The sequence below is a fragment of the Arachis hypogaea genome, chromosome 1, assembly GCF_003086295.3.
Source record: "Arachis hypogaea cultivar Tifrunner chromosome 1, arahy.Tifrunner.gnm2.J5K5, whole genome shotgun sequence".
Taxonomy (NCBI): domain Eukaryota; kingdom Viridiplantae; phylum Streptophyta; class Magnoliopsida; order Fabales; family Fabaceae; genus Arachis; species Arachis hypogaea.
Window position 1 is genome coordinate 110,385,501 of NC_092036.1, and position 23,775 is coordinate 110,409,275.

The 23,775-nt window shown below is 29.0% G+C and overlaps 2 protein-coding genes across 6 annotated transcripts; one reads left to right on the plus strand and one right to left on the minus strand.

Moving 5' to 3' along the window:
* The first annotated feature begins 11,188 nt into the window (after positions 1-11,188).
* Positions 11,189-13,782, plus strand: LOC112709822 (SNAP25 homologous protein SNAP33). 2 transcript variants are annotated; one of them, XM_025761809.3, is made up of 6 exons: positions 11,189-11,483; positions 12,068-12,573; positions 12,669-12,762; positions 12,866-12,996; positions 13,174-13,271; positions 13,515-13,782. In XM_025761809.3, exons 2-6 carry the CDS (start codon positions 12,106-12,108, stop codon positions 13,612-13,614), a joined length of 891 nt encoding a protein of 296 aa, XP_025617594.1. In that variant the 5' UTR covers positions 11,189-11,483; positions 12,068-12,105; the 3' UTR covers positions 13,615-13,782. The 2 variants fall into 2 exon arrangements, with proteins under 2 accessions (XP_025617594.1, XP_025617600.1); XM_025761815.3 differs by having other exon boundaries at positions 11,257-11,483; positions 12,041-12,573.
* A 4,397-nt stretch (positions 13,783-18,179) lies between these two features.
* Positions 18,180-23,123, minus strand: LOC112709839 (heparanase-like protein 2). Of its 4 annotated transcripts, none has more exons than XR_011865842.1 (10): positions 22,938-23,081; positions 22,245-22,507; positions 22,127-22,163; positions 21,165-21,348; positions 20,930-21,078; positions 19,874-20,107; positions 19,458-19,647; positions 19,219-19,344; positions 18,833-18,916; positions 18,180-18,688 (listed from the first exon to the last, which is right to left on the minus strand). XR_011865842.1 is itself a non-coding variant. In XM_025761825.3 (10 exons), exons 2-10 carry the CDS (start codon positions 22,461-22,463, stop codon positions 18,281-18,283), a joined length of 1,650 nt encoding a protein of 549 aa, XP_025617610.1. In that variant the 5' UTR covers positions 22,464-22,507; positions 22,845-23,123; the 3' UTR covers positions 18,180-18,280. The 4 variants fall into 4 exon arrangements, 2 of the variants coding, with proteins under 2 accessions (XP_025617610.1, XP_025617618.1); XR_011865841.1 differs by having other exon boundaries at positions 22,845-23,075; XM_025761825.3 differs by having other exon boundaries at positions 18,833-18,935; positions 22,845-23,123.
* Positions 23,124-23,775: the final 652 nt, after the last annotated feature.

A 23,775-nucleotide genomic window follows, 5' to 3' on the forward strand; every position in this document is an offset into this window, starting at 1 on the left:
AAATTTTTTTTATTCTTTCTTCTTTGTTTAATTTTCTTTTTTTAAGAGGGTGAAACAAGAAAAATTATAAGAGTTTTAAATAAAAAAATAACTATAAAAACGAGGATGAAGAGGAATTGTTTAGAAAAAATATAAAATAAAAAAATAACTACAAAATTTATTAACCGCAACACATAAATTTTTTAACTTTGATATCAGAATTTCTTAATCATGATAGATAAAATAGAATGTTGTTTTTTTTCCGCTTCTTATTCTTCTTTCTTTGTGTACAATTTTTATATTTTTATTTATAAAATTACGTATTCTAAAAAAAAGTGTATTTGTTGTAAAAAAATCAAAAAATTAAAATAAAAAATGATATAATTTTTTTATTATTTTTTTATTTAATTTTTTATTTTTATTCTTCTTAGAAGATGAAACAAAAAAAATAATGAGAGTATTGAAACAAAAAAAGAACTATAAAAATAAGAGAAAGAAAAAGGAGGGATAGTTATTTAAAAAAAATATAAAACAGAAAAATAGTATAAAAATTTTTTAATCATAACACATGAACTTTTAAATTTCGATACCAGAATTTTTTATCTGTAACACATAAAATAGAATATTGCATTTTTTTGGCTCTTTATTCTTTTTTCGTGTAAAATTTTGTATTTTATTTTTTATAAATTTATACATTTTTTCTTCAACATTTTTTTGTACTTTTTGTAAAATAAAAAAACCAAAAAATGAAACAAAAAGTTATATAATTTTTTTAAATTTTTTGTTTGATTTTTTTCAAAAGAAAAATTATTATGAAAGTGTGAAATAAGAAAAACTATGAAAATAAGAAAAATAATAAGAAAGAAGAGTTGTTTAAAAAAAAATAACATTAAAATTTTTAACTATAATACATAAATTTCTTCACTGAAATATAGAATTTTTTTAATTTTGACACGACAATTTTTTAACTGTGACATATAAATTTCTTAAACGAAAATTTTTAAAGTTCTAGACGTGATGCTATAATTTTTTAACAAGATTTTTTTATTGTTCTCACTTCTTTGTTTTGGTTATGCATTTTTTTGTTTCTTCTTGTTTTATTTTAAAAAAAAAGAATAAAAAAAGAAAAAAAAAACGTAAAAGAAGAAAAAGAATAAAAAAATGTAAGATATGTAAGTAAAGTTCAATTATATACGTTTTTATTTTTGTTGAAATAAAAGCTGAATTTAAGATGTATTATTTTAATTTAGTTACGTAAAAAGTTTGAATATATATATTAGAGTAAATTGATAAAATGGTATTTATTGAAAGTTTGCATTATTAACAAAATGAATCTTAAAAAACACTAACGATAAATAAATTTTTGAAAAATTTAAAAATATGACAAAAAAATTAAATATTAAATATATATTATAAAAATTATTTTAAAGATTACATTCTATTGTAAATTTTTGTAATTATTATTAAAAATTAAGATATTTTCATCTTCAAAATTTGGTAATTTTTTGTTAAGTAGATCTTTTTTAAAAAAAAAATTATTGTGATCTAAGTGAGTTTTTAAAAAAATTATTGTGAATGATCACAGTTGTTTGAAAAATAAAAAAAAATTAGAAATTAAATTTTGTTTTAAATTTTTATGTACATTTTTTAAATATTTATTCAAATATTACCACAAAAATTTAAAATTAATAAATAAATTATTTATTAAATATAAAAAATTTTTTGTTACATAAATAAATTATAATATTTATTGTTCTTTTTATCATATTTTCAAATGATTTAAAAATTATTTTATCGATAGTATTTTTCAAAAAAAATTTTATCCGCAACTGAATCTTTTTGAATAACGAATTAATAATTAATCCTTCTTTTTATCTTAATGCATTGAGATTGTAACAATATAGATAACCACCAACCATTCCTCCAATTAAAATTATTTGAATGATACAAAACTTTAATGATCTTTCCAAAGTTTGAAAAAAAAAATTTTGTAAGAATATAAAAAGAGGTAGAGTCTAGACATATGACACACACCATCAATAACAATTCTCTCTCTTTATATTATATTGCCAATATATGAAATATTTTTTCCTATCTCTTTTATATACGTTCCTATATGTATTAGTAATATATAAATTATTTCTATTATATTGAGGTATTAATTGTAATAAATATTAATATTAGAGTCTTTTATTTATATTTTTTTATTGTATATTTATTTTCTCTTTATTATTTATTTACAGTAGTACGAGATTCTGATCAAATTTTAGGAAGACAAATCAATTTTAATTGGATCCCGCTAGAGAGATAATGGACTATTTGTACTGATTTTGGAGTTCACCAAAAATCAAACCCATGACCTTTCGATCTAACGCTCTAATACTATATTATGATACCACTCATCCCAAAAGCTTCAGCTGATGAAAAAAGGTAACACTAATGATTATATATTTAATACTCCCTAAACCTCTATTGTATACATTGTACAACTATTTCATTGGCTCCTCATACTTTTCCATTTTAATTATGTCAAAACTCTCTCATCTTGAATTTAATGCTTTTGATATATTTGAAAACTACTTATTATGAATACTAGATACTGAAATCCATCTTGATTCAATGGATCTTAGAGATACCATTAAGGTTGAAAATAATGCATTCCAAAAGGATAAAGCCAAAGTCATGATCTTCCTTCATCGTCATCTTGACGAAGGATTGAAAAATGAATATCTTATATTAAAAGATCCTGCAAATTTGTGGAAAAATCTTGAAGAAAGGTATAATCATCAAAAGATAGTGATACTTTCTCAAGCCCGATATGAGTGGACGCACTTACGTCTACAAGATTTTAAATCAATAAATAAATATAATTCAGCAATATTTCGAATTACCTCACGAATAAAATTATGTGGGAAAAAGATAACTGATAATGATATGTTAGAGAAAATTTTTTTGACCTTCCATGCCTCGAATGTGCTTCTGCAGCAGCAGTATCGAGAAAAAGAATTTAAAAAATATTCTGAGCTAATTTCTTACCTTTTTGTTGCTGAATGCAATAATGAGTTGCTTTTAAAAAATCATGAAAAATGTCCGGTTAGTGCCGCCTCATTTCTTGAAGCAAATGCGGTAAATCATTACCCTAGAAGAGGTAAATGCAAGATTTTGGTAACAAAAAAATTATAGAAGGAAAAAAAAATATAATCACAAGAAAAGATCTCACCAGAAGTGGGATAAAGAAAGAAATAATGGACAAAATAAATCAATAGATGATAAATATTTTCGTTGTGGTGGAAAGGGCCATTGGTCGCGTATTTGTTGTACCCTGAGGCACCTAGTTGATCTTTATCAAGCATCATTGAAAAAAGATGACAAAAAAAAAGAGACGAATTTTGCTTCACAAGATATTGCTAAAAATTATACCACTCATTATGAAGTATCTGATTTCTTTGAGGGTTCTGAAGGAAATATTGGTCATTTGATCAATGACGAAAAAATTTAATATGTGGATTTGTTAAAGTACTCATGTAAATAAATAATGTAAAAAAATTTTTGTTAAATTTTATTTCCAATGTATTTAAATTTTAAATATGATGTATATAAATAATATTTAATAAAATATTAATGTTTATGTTTAAGAATTTTCAAATCATTAAAGTTGTCAAGTTTTAAAATAATAATAATAATAATAATAATAATAATAATAAAATTTTAGTATATGGCACTATTTTTATGTCTAGTGTTTTTTAGAAAAATAATTCCAATTACAGATACAATTTTATTGTGCATGTACTGCTACTCATTTTATTATTATTATTTGTCTTTAAAAAAATAACAAGGATATGTAATAAAGATGTTTGCCTTTTGAATAGTGTAAGTTTGCATACCATTCTCAAAAGTAATATATATCTTACTCATCTTGTACAAAAAAATATATTAATATTATTATTGACTCATGCAATGTGATAAAAAGTTCCGGAAGAGGTATAATTTTGTTTTTCGGAGGATCAAAATTCATAATAAATAATGCACTATTCTCTAATAAGTCTCTAAGATTGCGTTTGTTTACAGAGACATGACACTGAGACAAGGATACAAAGACACAAAATTGTGTTTGACAGAGAAGTCATGGACAGAGACAATGTATCCAGAGAAACTGAATTAGTGTATTTTGTGTCCATCATGACAGAAAAGACATTGAGATACTAATAAGGGACACAACTTATTTTTCATTTTTTCTTTCATTATTCTTGTTAATTTTTTATAATTATATTTTTTTATTATTATATTTTTCATCTCAAATTTTTTGAATGAAAAAAAATGAGAATAAATTGGATTTTCATAATTTATTTTAGTTTATCCCCAAACATAATACAAGAATACAAAATTTTGTGTCTCTGTCCATCAGTGTCTTGTCCTGTCCTATTCTCAGAAACAAGCGCAGCCTAAGGGACTTGTTGAGTTTTAAAGATATTCGCCAAAATAGATATCATATTAAAATAATGAATGAGAGAAATCATGAGTACTTATATATCACAATTCATGATTCAAATAAAAATGTTATATTAGAAAAGTTTCCTCACTTTCATCTAGCTCATATTATACTAAAATTAGTGCAACTAAATCACATGTCATTATAAACCAGAAGTTTACTAACCCAAACGAATTTATAATTTGGCATGATCGATTGGGTCATTCGTAAACAACCATAATATGGAGAATTATTGAAAACTAATCTAGCGAATTTTGTTGTGCTGTATGTTCTCAAGAAAAGCTAATTTTAAGGCCATCACCAATAAAGATTAGATTGAGTCCCCTGAATTTCTAGAAAGGATTCAAGACGATATATGTGGACATATTCATCCACCATGTGGATCTTTTAGATATTTTATGGTTTTAGTAGACGCATTTTTGAGATGGTCACATGTGTGCGTATTGTCTTCTCGCAACCTGACATTTGCGAAATTAAATTACTTGCTCAAATTATTCGATTAAAAACACAGTTTTTAAAAAATTTAATTAAAACAATTTGTTTTGATAATGTTGGTGATTTTACTTCCCAAGCTTTAATACTTCTTGTATGGCTAACGGAATAAGCATTAAACATCCAATAGCTCATGTTCACACACAAAATAGATTAGCAAAATTACTTATTAAACGCCTCCAATTACTTGCTAAACCAGTAGTTATGAGAACAAATCTCCCAACCTCGGCTTGGGACATGCTATTTTATATATCGCAGTACTTATTCGTTTGAGGCCAACAAATTATCATCGGTTATCTCTTATGCAATTAGCTTTTGGCCAGTAGACAAATATTTTCCATTTAAGAATATTCGAGTGTGCGATATATGTTCCCATTGCACCACTTTCTCGCACTAAAATAGGATTCTACAGAAAATTAGAAATTTATGTGGGATATGATTCTCCCTCTATAGTGAGGTATCTTGAGATGTAAATTGGAGATGTATTTAAAACTCGATTTACAGATTGTCATTTTGATAAATCAAAATTTCCAACATTAGGGGAAAGAGAATAAGCTTTCTAAAAAGGAACTTAATTAGAATGCATCATCCTTGATGCATTTAGATCCTCGATCAGGGTAATGTGAACTAGAAATTCAAAAGATTATACATTTGCAAAGAATAGCAAATAAATTGCCTGATGTATTTTCTGATATGAAAAGGATAACTAAATTATATATATCAGCTAAAAATGCTCCAATTCAAATTGATGTCCCAGTCGAACAAATGGCCACCGAAACAAATTCATGTCAGAAGTGTGGTACGTCTGTCGATAGCAAAGACAAAAATCATCGAAAAGAAAAGAGGTAAATACTATTTCTGTTGAAAAAGATAAAGACATATTAAATACACATGTAGTTGTCCAAAACTCTGATATAGTTTTGACGCCAGAAGACGTTTAAGTACCTGAAAATACTGAAAATTGTGAAAATGATGATATCTCGATAAATTATGTCTTTACAGGTGAAAAATAGAACCGAAATAAGATAATTGTCAATGGAATATTTGCATATGTGGCATTAAATATCATGCATGAAAGTAAGGATCTTAAGCCAAGAACAGTCGAAAAATGTTGACAAAGGAATGATTGGCCAAAATGGGAAGAAGCTATGAAGGATAAGTTAGACTCACTTGCAAAACGTGAAGTCTTTGGACCTATAGTCCGTACACCAGAAGATGTAAAATTTGTTGAATACAGATGGGTATCTGTGAGAAAACGAAATGAGAAAAATGAAGTTGTACGCTATAAAGCTCAACTTATGGCACAAGGTTTTTCACAAAGGTACGGTATAGATTATGAAGAAACATATTCTCCTGTTGCGGATGTAATAACATTGCGTTATTTGGTCAGTTTATCCATATACCATAAACTACATATGCATTTAATGGATGTGATAACAACCTATTTATACAGATCATTAGATCGTGATATCTATATGAAAGTCCCTGAAAGACAAAAGATATTTAAACCATCCAATGAATATTCGTAGGGGTTATACTTAGTCAAATTGCAAAGATCTTTATAAGGTCTAAAGCAACCTGGATGAATGTGGTATAATCATCTTACTGAGTATCTAGCAAAAAATGGATCCATGAATGATGATATCTGCCCATGTGTTTTCATAAAGAAATCTGCATCTGGATTCATTATAATTGTTGTGTACGTTGATGATTTAAATATCATTGGAACCCATGAAAAGATTCCAACCATTATAAAAGCTCTAAAAGAAGAGTTTGAGATAAAATATCTTACAAAGACTAAATTTTGTCTTGCGCTGCAGATCGAGCATACAAAAAATGATATTTTTATTTATCAAACAACATATGCAGAAAAGATCTTAAAGAGATTTTATATGAATAAGTCACGTCTATTAAGTATTCCAATGATAGGAAGGTCTTTAGATGTGAAAAATGATCAATTCTGTCCTAAAGAAGAAAATGAAGATATCCTTAATTCTAAAGTACCATATCTTAGTGCTATTGGAGCGCTAATGAACCTTTCTAATAATACACGATCCGATATATCATTTGTTGTGAACTTACTAGCAAGGTATAATTCCTCTCCAATCAGAAGACATTGGAATAGAATTAAACAAATATTTCGATATCTTCATAAAATGGTTGACATGGGATTGTTTTATCCATATGGATCCAAGTCACAGTTAGTTGGCTATGCAGATGCAGGATACTTGTCTGATCCACATAAAGGGAGATCTCAAACAAGATACCTGTTCACATATGGTGGTACAGCTATATCATGGAGGTCCACGAAACAGATAATTGTAGCAACATCCTCTAATCATGCAGAAATACTAGCGATACATGAAACTAGTTGCGAGTGTTTCTGGTTCAGGAGTTTAATCCAATATATTTTGTCATCATGTGGACTGGTTGATCATAAGATAGCTCCAACTGTTCTGTTTGAAGATAATACAATTTGCATTGCTCAACTTAAGAGTGGATGCATCAAAGGTGATAAAACAAAGCATATTTTTTTCCAAATTTTTCTTCACTCATGACCTTCAAAATCAAGAAACAATTGATGTCCAACAGATCCGTTCAAGCGATAATTTGGCAGATTTATTTACAAAGTCACTTCTAAAAATCTCCTTTGAAAGATTAATACATTAGATTGAGATGCGTCGATTTCGAGATATAAAATAATATCGACAAAAGGGAAAGACTGTACTCTTTTTTCTTTGGTCAAGTTTTTTTTCTATTGAATTTTTCTTGACAAGGTTTTTAATGAGATAGTTTCCATCACAAAGAATATTGTACTATTTTTTCTTCACTAAAATTTGTTTTCAATTAAATTTTTTTAGTAAGATTTTAACGAGACATAATCCTTAATGATTATCCAATGAAAAATGTTATAATATGGATGACCACCAACTATTCTTTCGATTAAAATTACTTGAATGGTACAAAACTTTAATAATAGACGATGTCATTTTTTCCAAAGTTTGAAAAAGAAAAATTTTATACGAATATAAATAGAAGTAGAATCTGAGGCATATAACATACACCATTAATAACAATTCTCTATCTCTCTTTATATTGCCAATATATAAAATATTATTCTCTCTCTTTGATATACGTTACTACATATATTAGTAATATATATTAATTGTGATGAATATTAATAATAGAGTCTTTTATTTATATATTTTTATTTTATATTTATTTTTTGTTTATTATTTATTTATTTCACCACAGAGATATCCGGTTATTTCTTTTTAAAACAAAGTCATTCGTCAACTTTGGTCACATCTTTTGGTCGTTTATCAATAATCAGTGATAATCTAATACCAAGTCAATTTTTCATGGCCGGCACATTTTCCTACCATTTAGAATGTTCTCTAGGAAGTCTAGACTTTAGACTAAGTAACAAATAAAATGTTAAATAAATAAAAATAAAATTAAAAAAGAAAAAAGCATCACATGATTCGCAATGCATTTCCATAGAAAGGACCCCACTCATCATCACATCTACAAAGGTCCCCACTTGTTCCATTCAACGTTTCAATTCAATCAAACAACGCTCCTCCAGTCCTCCTCTTAATAATAATAATAATAATAATAATAATAATAATAATAATAACTTTTCGTCTTTTACTAAAGCCACTAAAATTAAAAATTAATAAAAAAATTTAATTTTCACTTATTTATAATATATGTATAAAATATTTTATACAAATAATCAATTATATACTCAAAACACAAATATGTGTTTATTTGTCGTGTCTACGTGTCAATATATTTTAGACACAATATTTATTCGCATTCGTTCAACACGTATATCTTCTGTATCTAATTTTATTTTTAACAGTATTTTTAAAATGAGTTTAAAAATTATATATATATATTATTAATTATTAAAATAAAAAATATTTTAAATATTTTATATAATTAAAAAATAAATTTATATTTTAATATCAATAAAATATTAAAATATTATTATAATTTATCTAAAAAATATGTTATAATATATATATATATATATATATATATATATATATATATATCGTATTTCTATGAGTTATAAGAATTTTAAATTTGTGTGTTCGTGTATTTTGTGTTGAATTGCGTCTCGTATTCGTATATCATAGACTACATATTATTACTTAAAAATATATCAATACAAATATATTAATAAAAATAATTAATTTTTGAATTTATTATTTAAAAATATTTAAAAATATGAATCTATCAGTAACTATAGGTATATTAAAAACTTTACGGTATTAAAATATTTTTATCATTAATTTCATATATATAAATTCTAGTAAAAATAAAATGACAAAAAAAAAATAATCATATGTATTCATAAATTTTACGAATACTATAAAAATACTCATTAAATAAAAAAACTAATACCATATTCATAAAAGATAGGTTTTATTTAATAAAAATATCCAAATTCTATTATTTTATAAATTTTTAATAAAATTTTCAAATTACCCTTACACTTTATCTTCAACTTTAACTCCACGCCATTTCTTATTTCTCAAATTCTAAGGTAGAATTTCCGGCGGTTCTGGACAACCACATCTTCTCTGTTTATTGTCACCTTCTTCTCCCACACCTACATTCAAAATTCAAACTTTAGCAGCAGCAGTGCTTCAAAAAACCCTACTAAACCATCGCCCAGCCGTTGTTGTTGAACTCTTCTCTTCGGCCAAAGGGTGCTGGCGTCGCCGGCAGCAGTCATCACCTCCGAAAGCTCTGCTCGACCTCTTTTCCTTCATCCTCTTCTCCTTTACGTCATCGCGTCTGGCCCTCTTCTCTCTCGCACAAGTTCTCGTCTTTTCTTTTTTAGTTGCTCGATCTTCTTTCCCTCTTCGCGTCTGTTTTGTTCCTACTTTGCCGTTAGTATTGTGTCTCTCTCATTGTCGGTAACTAGTGTTTGTTCGATATTTTTTCTTTTGTTAATTACTTAATTTTAATGATTTTGAGTTTCTGTCTTTCTAATTGTATGATTCCATAATTTGGAATAATATTTATAGTTATGAGTTTCTAATTGTTTTGTTATGTTTTTTCTTTTATTAATTTTGTATGAAACTAGAATAAACTCTGATTATGGTTGATTTCAATGATTCTGGAGTTTGTTGCTGGAGAGATGGTTGTTGAGGGAAAAGAAGGTGATAATAGACAAAAAAAAATATTGTTGTCGTTGTTGATGTTGCTGCCCAATACTGCTGTAATCTCCAACTTGTTCCTGAATCCAAATTTTGTTCTCTTTCATTTTGCTCTTCTTCAATTTAACTGTAAATTTGTTGAGGTAGATGATGTTAATGTCGTCATGGTGCTAGTGGTGGTGGGGTAGTAAAAAAGAAAAAATATGGTTAATATGGTGGCAATGGAAAATTGTAAAAATTTAAGATTTGAAAAAAAAAAAAAAACCGGCATGAAGTTGACGTTGAAAATAAAGAATAAGATTAAATTAAAAATTTTATTGAATAATCGACAAAAAATTAGGATTTGAGTATTTTTATCACACAAAATTTATTTATCATATAGATATAACATCAATATCTTTATTTGATAAATAATTTTGTTAATGTTTTAAAATTAATACACACAAATTAAGGGTGTTCGCAGTTTAGTTGGATTTGATGATTTTTTTTTATTTCGACTCAAATCAATCCAATTTTAAATAATTTAGATTAGAATAAATTTACAGTTTTGTAAATTAAAAAAAATATACATAATAAATTTTATCATTAAATTTTAAATAATTAACTATAATATAATAAATTTTAACAATATTTTAAAAATTAATAATAATATAATAATAAAAATAAAATTATAAATGAGTTAAAATAATAAATTTTATTTTAATTCTAAATTATTTATTTAATAATAATATATAAATAATATAAAAATATATAATATATTTATTATAAATAAAATTATAAATATAATAATAAAATAATAATATTAAAATATAAGTAATGTTAGAGCCAGTAATATTTGTGATTGATAACCATCAACTAGCCATCAATGATGATTTGATGGTGTGAGATTTCATCCAATGACTCACCTTTTTCTGTTGGTTAAATATACTGACCAAAATGTAATAAAATTGCTGTTCCCTAAACTTTTTCTTAAAATATATTATACTGTTTGAATTAGATCGAATTGATTTTGTGAAATAAATTTAAAATTCAATCCCATACAGCTTGTAAAAAATAAAATTTAATCAAATTTAAATTAATGTTGAGTTCACACCAAAACCTCCAAAGAACACGTCCGCTCAGAATCGACTTTCTTTATCTGCAGTTTCCTCTTTTCTGACCTTTTCTTGACGCGATTTTGCGCATTCAGTTTCTCTCTCTCTCTCTCTCTCTCTCTCTCTCTCTCTCTCTCTCTCCATTAAGGAACCAAGTTCGTTCTTATACAAACACCGTTCCCTCTTCTTCTTTCCCACAACGTTCTGCTCAATCCAATCTTGCTGATTTCTCTATCACTTTCCACTCTCCAGGTACCATCTTGCTTTCTTTCTCTCTCTCTGATGCAAGTTTGTATTTTGACGGCTTTTTTCTGTTGACGGAATTCCTTGAATCCAAATTTGTATACCTTGCTGTATTTAGTGCGTTTTTGTGGATCATGTGATGCTCAAATTTCAGGTCAATTGAGATCTTGTGTTTCTGGTTTCCTGTTACTTAGTTATTGTTGTTATTATTATTGTTTAAAATTTTATTTACTATTAGTTTTTGTAGAATTTTATCGTCGATTTGTTTGTATATGACTTGTTGTGAAAGTCCAGCACAGTATATAGTTTGTAACGCTTTCTTTGCTTTGCTTTTAACGGCTTTGTAAACGCTTTCGTGTTGAAATCTTATACGTTTTGAAGTTCCTTCAGGGTCCGTCCTTGTCAATGGTTGGTGATGGTGACTTGGTGTTGCTGATTCCCCTTTTGTTCTGTTGCTTTTGTTTCTTTTGTTCATTCTCTCTATCAAAGTTCTTTCCTTTTTTATTTTCGGATTAAAAAAAGGCCCTTTTTGCTAACAGCAATTTTGTGATGCTTTTTGGTGATAGTTGGGTTCTTATTGCTTGCCTTTTCAGGAAGAACTTGAAACCTGTCTTCAAATCAAATAGGAGAAATGTTTGGTTCAAAGAAGTCTCCTTTAAAGGTTGCTAAATCTGGGTCAAACCCATTTGATTCTGATGATGAGGATCTTGTAAAGGATAACAAGAAGAATAGTTCTACGAAGAAGGCCTCTTCGGAGCGTGCACTTGTTTCTTTAGAAAACACCAATCCTTTTGATGATGATGTTGTTGCTAATAAGAACTCTTCATCATCTTCGTATGCTCTACGATCGGCTGACCGGAATAGGTATAAGAATGATTTCCGTGACTCTGGTGGGTTAGAGAATCAATCAGTGCAAGAACTGGAGAGCTATGCTGTTTACAAGGCTGAGGAGACTACAAAATCGGTCAACAATTGTTTGAAGATAGCAGAGAACATAAGAGAGGATGCTACCAAGACTCTGGTCACCCTTCATCAACAAGGCGAACAAATCACCAGAAGTCATTATGTTGCTGCTGACATTGATCAAGATTTAAGCAGGGTATTAGTCCTGAGTTAATTAACACATTTATTTTCACATTATGTATTTTTGGCAAATAACTGACTTAACTGTAATTGCCTTATCCTTACTGACAGGGAGAGAAGCTTTTGGGAAGTCTTGGTGGTCTCTTCTCGAAGACTTGGAAACCAAAAAAGACACGCGCAATTAGAGGACCTGTTCTTTTTCCAGGTTAATATTCTTTTTCCTGCATTGCTGGCCATTTTTAGTATTCATTATGTTGGTACTATATAAGAAGAGTATAGAACTTAATGTGGTTCATGACATATAACAGATGATCCAGTAAGAAGAAATGGTAATCACTTGGAGCAGAGAGAGAAGTTAGGATTGACTTCTGCACCCAAAAGGCAGTCCAATCTGCGGGCACCGCCTCCCGAACCGACGAACGCGATTGAAAAAGTTGAGGTTTGTATCAACCCTCATTTAGCTCTAGTTGATTTTTTATTTTCATGTCTCTGAATACATGCTGCTTTTGTCTACCATAGTTGTGGTAGCCTAGTGATTTTCATTATTCCCTAGTTATATTGCTAAGATTGAATTGATTGAGATAGTATTAAGCAAATATGTGATGAACTGAAATAGGTTGAGAACAAGAAGCAAGATGATGCGCTTTCAGATTTAAGTGACATATTGGGAGAGCTCAAAGGCATGGCTATTGACATGGGCTCTGAAATTGAGAGGTCAGTCAACTCAATTGCATATCTTAAATTGTACATTCTTAGATCAACTCAATGTATCTAAATACAAATAATGTATATCTCTAATCATGTCTTGAGAGTGGTTCTTGAGCACTAGATTGAAAACTTTCGTTGCCTTACCTTAAGTCCTTACAAAACCAAAGTGGATAATATGACAGATTGACTTGGAATTTATCGAAGCATGATAATTAATTAGTAGTTGTGTCTGTTTGGTAAATGTTGCAGGCATAACAAGGCTCTGAATCATATGTATGATGATGTGGATGAGTTGAATTTCCGAATGAAAGGTGCTAACCAACGTGGCCGCCGTTTACTTGGCAAATAGTGCTGATGAGTTTCAAGGCAATATTTCTTAGTGTGATTGTATTCAGATCATACAGTATCATTAAATTTTAGACACTTTTGGCCCCTCATAGGCTATGATTTAGTTTTACATTTTTGTTGCACATAATGTAGATTTTCCTTGTGCTATAATAGTGCATTTCATTTTTCATTTTTCACTCTCCACCCGGTCCCTTCTCTCTTCATTTTTCTTCATATATATTCATTAATTTTGATGTTGCCGGAGTGCAAATAATTAGTGTTGGTTTGATTCTTCTATTCTTCTATAATGTATAGGTTTGGTAAAATAAAAATAAAAATAAAAATATCATTTTTTTCTTTCTTATAGTACAAATCATTTGAACCAATCATGCGAAGGAGTCACTCAAATAAAGACGTCTAAAACGTCTTTTTCTAAAGATGATTTTTAATAATTAAAATTCAATACATATAATCGATTATATTGTGTTATTTTTATTAAAATTATATCAGACAAATTAATTTAGTCAAAAAATTGGTAAACCAAACTTTGAATTGGCTAAATTAATATTCTTTTTATAAAAGATGACTACAATAATCTTATCATAGAAAATAATTAAAATATTTCTATTATATATATATATATATATTAATTTTGAGAACTTTAAATCCTAATTCTATGATGGCACAGAGATAAGAGAAGGATTAGGATTTTTCGTTTTCAAAATTTATATAATAATAATAATAATAATAATAATAATAATAATAATAATGTTACACATCCATGTAATCATGTAACTAAGTTGGCCCAACACCAAAAAACCCAATACCATTAAATGAAACGTGAAATACACGCATCTAATACACACGAAATCGCCCAACGCTTCTTCTCCCCACGCTTCTTTTCACGTTCGTTTACGCACGAAGCGTCTTCTTCTTCTTCGCCTTCTTCTCCGCGTTCTCCCTTCTCCTCCTTCTCCTCCTTTTTCGCGTTCCTTCTTTTTCACGTGTTTCTCTTTATCGTCATTCTTTTGTTATTGTTGCTGCTGTATTTTTTTTGTCTTTTCCTCATTCTCTCTGGTGAAGAAGCAGTAGAAGGTGAGGAAGAAGAGTTTTGAATAGTGCAGAATGAACCGAATACAGTACTCATGGTTAATCGAACATAGTACTCATGGTGAATCGAAAACAATACAATTGTATAGTACTGAGTGAACGAAACATAATCCATTATATAAAATCAAATTCAAACAGCTTTCTGTAGAATGAACCGAATACAGTACTCATGGTGAACCGAACACAGTACTCATGGTGAACCGAGAACAATATAATTGTATAGTACTGAGTGAACGAAACATAATCTATTATATAAAATCAAATTCAAATAACTCTGCCTATAATTTACATATTATCAATTCAATTCAGTACACCTCCGTCTATTTAATTCAATTCAAATTAGCAATTGCATTCCATTCAATTCGATTCAAAATTGAATAATCCAAACTTTGTTAGTTTGATTTGTTTCAGAAGAGTAATCCAAATCGCTCTCCTGTTTACCAAAAAATTATGAGCCTCCTAAATACTGAACCCTAAACCCTAAATCCTAAACACTAAAACCAGAACCATGAACCCTGAACCCATAAACCCTAAATCCCTAAAACCTAAACCCTAAACCCTAAACCTTGAACCCGAACCTGAACTCTGAACTCTGAACCTTGAACGCTAAACCCTAAACCTTGAACCCGAACCCTGAACATTGAACTCTGAACCCTAAATGCTAAACCCTAAACCTCTAAACCCTGAACCCTACCGTAAATCCTAAACCCCCTAAAACCCTGAACTCTGAACCCTAAACCCTCAACCATGAACACAGTGAACCAAAATTAATACACGGGGCGAACCCGAAAGTTTGAAACACACTGAACCCTGAACCCATAAACCCTAAACCCTAAAACCCTAAACCTTGAAACCCTATCGTCATTCTTTTGTTGTTGTTGCTGCTGTATTTTTTTGTCTTTTCCTCCTTCTCTCTCCGGTGAAGAAGCAGTAGAAAGTGAGGAAGAAGAGTTTTGAATAGTGCAGAATGAACCGAACACAATACTCATGGTGAACCAAAATCTTAGTTATGGTGAACCGAAATCTTAATTACGGTGAAACAATTATATAGTGTTTAGGAAAGAAAACAGAACATATTGGTCTAATTTTTGTTAGACTCCTTTCTGCGGACCGAACCAAAAACATGAAAGTGATGAACCACCTCTTTAGTACTTACCGAACCGAAAAGTTACTCACATTTATTCTGAGTTACTCACAATTACTGACACTCACAATTACTCATAGTTACATATTATCAATTCAATTGAATTCAATTTAGATGTAGATCACCACAGTCCATTCAATTCACTTCAAATAAAATTAGAAATTTCATTCCATTAAATTTGATTCAAAATTCAATAATCCAAACTTCATCAAATCGATGCGTTTGAGAAGAATCATTAAAATCGTACTCATTCAGTTAATTTGAAATTGATTCATTCATTGTTTCAATTCAAAAGTCCAGATCGAAGAAGAAAACGAAGAAGAAGATGAACAACGAAGATAATTGCGTTGAATCAATCCAGATCCATAATGCAGAGAAAAAACGCGAAAGAGGAGAACAACGGATTTAATTAGGTTGAAGAATAAGAAGGAGAAGAAGAAGAAGAAGAACGCGAAAGAGGTTTACATTGCATGAAAATGTTTATGTTGAGAAACGTTGATAACGCAAAATAAGGATTCGTTATATAGGTTATAAGAGGCTCGTGTAAAACAAGCGGAGGTGTGAGGCGTGGAGTGAAAATTACATGGATACCATCCATGTAATTTTTACATAGATGTAGAGCTTTTCCCTAATAATAATAATAATAATAATAATAATAATAATAATAATAATAATAATAATAATAATAATAATAAAAGTATTTTGGTTATTTTTTATAATAAGAATATTGTAATTATATTTTATAAAAAAATATTAATTTAGATCGGTTTAAGGTATAATTTACCGAGTTTTTGGCTAAAATCAAATTGTCTAATCTAATTTTGACAAAAAATACCGTTTAATCAATTATATGTATTAAATTTTAATTATTAAAAAATACCTTTAAAAAAATATTTTAAGTGTCTTTATTTGAATGGCTCTCATAATACAAACTAGTTAAAAGGCAAATTAAGTAAACAAAACAATTTGACTCGAATATTACTCAATTTTTCTAAATGAATTTTTTTTTTCAAATTGATACAAATCGTTTTAGGCTGCAATTTTTTAAGTTATATGTAAATGGTGCTATGGAGCAACGATTTTTCAGGAGACATCTTCAGGAACGACGGTATAATTAGAGGGTCCAACAATTTAGCAAGGAATGTATTACATTTATAAAGGGGTGTATAGATCTAAATAATGAATGCAATTAAAATAATGAGTATCATAAATTTTTTAAAATTTTATAAAAAAAATACTTGCAACAAGCAATTTTAAACTTTATAAAATGTTTACAATAATTATAAAAAAATTAGTTGTACTCGTTATTTTAGTTGAACTCATTGCGAGATATAACAAGTACAAAAACAATTTTCAAACTTATAAAAATGCTTACGATACAAATTTTTAAATTTTATAAAAATGATTTCATGTTGTGTTAACAACCAAATAGGTATACCCTTTACATGAGATAAGTAACACAATATATTGAAACTAGGATTATTGCTGTTCAAATAGAATTTCTTTTAAAATATATACTTCTTTTCATATTTCAACTCAGAATACTAAGTTTAATTACTAAAGTCTAACTGTTAGCAAGTTATAACTCAAATGACATAATTTTTTTATATTCACCTAAGAGATTGCGGAATTAAGTCTCACTCCAAACTTTGAAAAAAAAAATTACTATAGTCTAACTAAAAGGCTCTTCATAGTCCAAAAAGAGTTAGATCTAGGCTTAACCACAAAGCCGCCTCCGACTTCTTTCATCAAACCTATTTATGATCTATCTATTTCAGATTACGTAGGAACAACATTCAAGAGAATAAAAAAATAAAAGAGAGCATTAATAAAGTAAAAGATGGGCACCAACGCAAGTTGGCACAGATGGATGAGAGTCTGTATAGATTAATCATTGGGCTTTTGACTTGATGGATATCATGATGCAAACAAAAAAAAAAAAGAAAGAAGTAAAAGATGGGCTTTTAGTAATAACCCACAACACGAATTGTGGAGGAGAAGCCAGATTAGACTTATATTCGGATTTAAAACGACAAAAAACCAGATCGAAATCGACATAAACACTATAGGCTTGCATATCCACCGTGTTGGAGGCGTATCGGTGTTGCATCCATGTCAAATACGAATATGTCAAGATTTCTGATGTGCCGGTGCTTCCTAGACTCCATATTACACTTATAAATTAAATAAAACTATCATGACTAAATTATTTTTTTAAATGTTATTCAAATTTACTATTAACCAAAATTATTCTAATTCGGATAAAAAACTTTGTGATTGCTTTCTTTAGCAATGATTTTCTTTTTCTGTTTTAAGATTTGAACTTGACACTATTGAAATGGAACAAATTTTCTTATTATGCCACTTACAATGGATTAGGAAGTCCTAATGTGCTAATACCTAATCTACAAGGTTTTCTTTTGTTAAAAAAAAATTATATTAAAGATTTTTTATGTTCAACAGCACAAGCTGGAGCATCAAAGTTAGGGTACACAATAAACACAATGGATAAAGGATCTATGTGTATTGGTGAATGTACATTACTCCTAACTGGATCCAACCTTGGAATTTCTCCACCATTAGTTAGCTCTAGTGGATTACCATTAAGCAACATGGTTTGGCTTCTAAGGTAACCATCTTTTGGGGTTAGGTGGTACTCTTCTCTGAATGTCACATCTGATGCTTTTGTTCCAACCCATGAAAATGCACTTTTGATATGACTAGAAACCGAGGTTTCTTTTAGGATGTGTTTGGCACCATCTTCTTTTGACTCACGGTCATGAATTGTTAGTAAGAAATGAGTCTTATTGCTTAAGTTGATCAGCAAAAATGTTACACCATCCTGTTCAATGAAAATTGAGAAAAATAATTTAGAGTTAAAATAAGACACTAACTCATATGGTATAAATTATTATTATTATTATATAGATTAATTCGTAAAATGGATGTTAATACTTAATATTGAAAGTGGCAAAGGCACACTTACTCTGCCTTTTGAGCAATGAGCATAAGTACGTATAAAAGGTGAAAGAACATCACTTGAAGCTGAAAGAACCTTCTTCCCCATTAGCTGATTCCACAAAAGTGCACTAAAATAAGGTAAAAAAAAAAAAGGAACCCTTTCATTATTGTCATTATTTCTTTTCACAAAATCTTAAAAAGGATACTAATAATAAAAATCGAAAACAAAATGCAATTGACCCATATTTCACCTTTACAAGAACAAAATTATATATAAAAAAAAACGAAAATTAGATAAAAGGCCATTAAGGCATTAACCTCTAAAGGAATATTGTTTTTTGTTTTATCTTCATTTTCAAAATATAAAAAACAAAAACCAAACCCATAAAAATAATCATTATTTAGACTTGCCTGTAGTAATCAGGATTGGGAGAGAAAGTGGTGGTATTGAGAAGACCATAGTTTCCTCCAATTAAACTCTGCCTGCAATAAACCTTTGTGTTGTATTTTGATGCTATTCCAAGTTCATCTAAGTACCTACAAAACCAAATTCAAAATCCAGAACTAGTAGTAAGTCAATTGATTCCATTTATGATTTTTTATGATACTAGATAAAATATTGTAAAACTAATTTCATAGTCAAGATTTACCAAAAGCTATTAACAAAAGTGTCAGAGATATCACGGCCACCACTGTTGTATGCACCACCCGCTTCTCCAACCCATGCAGCAGACCAAGGACCATATTTCTTAATTGTCTCTGACATGCTGCTGAATACTGATTCTACATTGCTCAAACGCTCAGGATCTAGGATCTTAGAATCAAGATTCACATCACTACCTACAACCAAAAAGAAATGTTCGTGTAGAACTGTTTACATTAGCAGTGTATCAAAATTAAACTAATATGTCCTAGTATATGGTCGTATCAAGGGCATGATTACGGATCGGATTAAATAATAATATAAAACTCTTTTGCGTTATTTATGCATAACAATGAAATGAATGCGCTAAATTTCTCCAAGAACAAATAGAGTAGTAAGATCTAGCTTAAGTTGCAAGCAAACCTGGGCCCAAGTTATATATGTGATGAGTGAGTGCATTGAGTACACCAGAACCTGTGACCTGAAGAAGTTTATCAAACCAATTCTTGTCATAGAATCCTCCAGGTGCTATAAGTGAAGGTTTGAACTTGTAGTTATGGTACATTGTGTTTAGAATTTGTTTAAGCTTTATCAAATCTTTTCCATATTGTGCTGCACCGACATTTGCACCAATGCCCTTACCACTCAACTCATTACCTGTAGCAGCATATATATGCAACATTAATTTTTAAGGAAAAAAGTTTCAATACAAGAGAAAGGCAAGTATAATGTACATGTTGATAATTTGGTCAAATTTTAGTAAATTGACTGTATCGACAAATTTTGCTGAATTTGTAACAAATTTCAAACACTTTTTTTTGTTCTATAGTATTTCTTATTTCCACATACCAAGAACTAATTCATCGGAAATCGGAACTCCGTTAAGGATTTGCTGTTATGCATAAGACAAGATTCACTCCCGACACTATCTTAAGTGAATTAGTGAGCTAACCACTGAACCAACTCAAGTTGGTTTGATTTCAAACACTATTCATTTGGCCGAATTTCATCTATATTGACTATGGAATTCACTAAATTAATGATGCATTTTAAGCATTATAAATTTGGAGAATGTTAATGCATTTTAGAAAAGGTAACGAGTGTATTTTTGAATTCTAATTCTAGATTTTAAACTTTAAATTTTAAACTCTAAATCTGCAACAATAAATGGAGAGATAAGATTCCTTACTTAATAAGAAGAATTTAGTTTAAATTTTAGGTTAGTTGACTATTAAGATCAAACTTTATTTGTTAAATTAGTAGATTTTAAATGCTACTAATTTGGCTAAACCCTAACCAAGTTAACTATTAGCAGTGGAGTTTCATAAATTAGTGACGGACTTCAAGTATTACTAAACTATATAAAATCCCACTTAACTAATAACTATTAGGCTATTAGCAACGGAATTCTCTGAATTAGTGGCAGAATTTTAGTCCTCAAAAATTTGTATGATACTGTTTTTCTATATATTCTCGTACCGAATTCCCACGAATCGATTTGGTATCCCTTTGAAATAGTGTAGCTTATGAAATCATGAGCATTAGTAATGTCCCAATCTCCTACCCAGGCAGCACGTTTCGTCTTGCGCCTCCCATTTAGGGCATTCAAGCCAAATGTCACAATTGCCCTGCAAGTTTCAATTTTTTTATTTTTTATTTTTTTCGAAGGAATAAAAAAAATAACAATAATCTGAATGTTAAAGAATTTTCTTACCCTGTCTTGTTGAAGAATTGGTTAAGCTCATCCCACCTTTTCATTTGTAAGCATCCTTTTGAGAATCCAAACAATCCACCATTCTTCTTCTGAAATTGTTGGCATGGGGACTTCAAATTCCCTACCTCATACAACACTTGATCTTGCAATGAACCTCCAATTCTTATCCTCAAAGGCTTGAGACCTATCAAGTATCCATCCGGAAAGAAAAAAACATCATTCTTTGAATTCAAATACAGAGAAATACCCTAAATTACTCTTTAAGAAATTTTTACTAAGGTATTTTAATCGCCTCAAACTTTTATTTCGGCACACAAATCTATCTTTATATCAAATTATTTTTTTATATAAAAATATTGATATGAAATTTTTAAAATTATTAAAAATTGATATGTTTTTTATTAAATAATAATATAAAGGATAAAATATAATTTTTTGTCCGAAGTTTAACAAAAATTTTAAAAATATTCATAAATTTTGTTTTATTTTAATTTTGTCCTAAAATTTTCGATTTGTATCAAATGTACTCTAACGGCTAACCTTTTTAAAGAATTTAAGACCAATTCAACAACAATTTCATAAAAACAATCCTCAACACAAGCAAATCAAGCATACTTTTCATGTATTATTGTTAGATTGATCTTAAATTTTATGAAAATTTAACCGTCAAAAATATATTTGATACAAATTGAAAATTTTTGGGACAAAATTAAAACAAAATAAAACTTAAGAGTATTTTTAAAATTTTTATCAAACTTCAGAGAAAAAAAATATACTTTATCCTAATATAAATTAATTTATCTAACTTTTTACTAAAGCTTTACATAAAATAAAAATAAAAGATTGTTGACTACAAATTTTTTAGAAATTAATTTGAAATATTTCTCTAATATATATCGATTTTGTCTCAAATCGTCTAATTATTTATGTTCATATGAAGTAGCAAAGTAGCTTTAGCTTACCTTGGATAGCCTTGGTCAGTAAAGGCTGAGACAAGTCCTGAAAAGTCAAAATTCCAACCTCTTAGACATTTTACAACTCTACAAGTCTCTGTTCTAATTGAATGAGAACAAATAGTACCAAATTTATAATAGATGTATTTCCCCATGGACAATTGTTGTAGTCACACTTATCTTGAGGCCACCAATCAATGGTGGCACAGATGAAGTTATCGTCGGTATCAGCTACCGATCGAGCTCCATCGACGATAAGCGAACCGTGTTCGATATCTTTACTCATAACCAAACTAAGAGGAGGAGAAACCAGAAACACAAACAAGGCTAGGTGGAAGAATCCCATTATAATTAGTAGTTTTCACTTGCAACTCAACTTCTCCAAATTAACTGCACCATAGAAAATACAATATATACTACATAAATAAACAGAGCAATCTAAGAAATTCAAACTGTCGTGTGTTTTTTGATAACATGTTTTGATGTTTCAAAACCGTTAGAGAACAGCACGTTTCTTAATACTATAACATATTTTCAGGCCTAAAGATGCATAGTTGAATTCAAATAACAAGTTAGATAATATTCCAGTACATTAATGGCCAGCAAGAACTCATCTTGTCAACATGAAAAGGAGATAGATAAAAGAGAAGGAAAACCCAGATGAAGAAATCATGAAAAGAACATATAAAAAGCTTGATGAGAGTCTCTATTTTGTGTTCCTGTTTACCTTGTAATAAGTTTCACTTTATTGTGTTGAGCTCCTTCTTTTTTGAAAAAACACAAAAACAAAGTTGATGATAAACAAGATGAAACCTCAAACCTTGTCTCAAAGGAGGAGCAGCATAAGCAGAAGAAGAAGGAAATGTTTGTGAGGCACCAAAACGGGAAACGAAAGGGGCATGTCTTGTGGTAGTTGAAATGTGTTCCTTCATTCATACACAAGTAAAGACACAACAACATAATACAACACAGCAATCTCATAATATATTACCATCAATTAGCATTCATTAGAATTATTTGTTATATCTGAATATTTATTATAAAATATTACATCTTTATTATTATGATTTTCTTAACACATATAAATATCTTTTTATATTATATCATTTTAGACAACTTGAATACACCATATAATACACAAATTCTTTTTTCAATTTAATCTTTTATTTCTAACATGGTATTAGAGTCATGATCTCCTCTTTGAAGAGGATAGGTTATTTTTCTTCTAATGAAAACACCATATTTTTCATATTTTTCATATTTTTCTTCCGTGCCATTTTTTTCTTTTTCTTTTGTCAATACTTGATATTTCCTCACCTAACCGATTAGTTTATTGACTAAACCATACATTTTTCGTCACCTTCATCCTTTTAGACTTTGTCACTTTTTCAACAATTTTTTGACAATTCACCATCTTTTGTTGGCCACTCTTTCAGCAGTTCCGTCTATGTTTTTTTGTGGTAGTTTTGTCTGCATTTCTTTGTAGTAGTTCTGTCTATGCTTCTTTCAAACAGCGGTAATTCCGTTTGTGCTTCCTTCAAATAACGGCAGTTTTGTCTGCACTTTCTTCAGACAGTGACAGTTCCATCTACACTTTATTCCGGCAGTTCTGTCTGTGTTTCCCTCAAACAGCGGCAGTTCCGTCTGCGCTTCCTTCC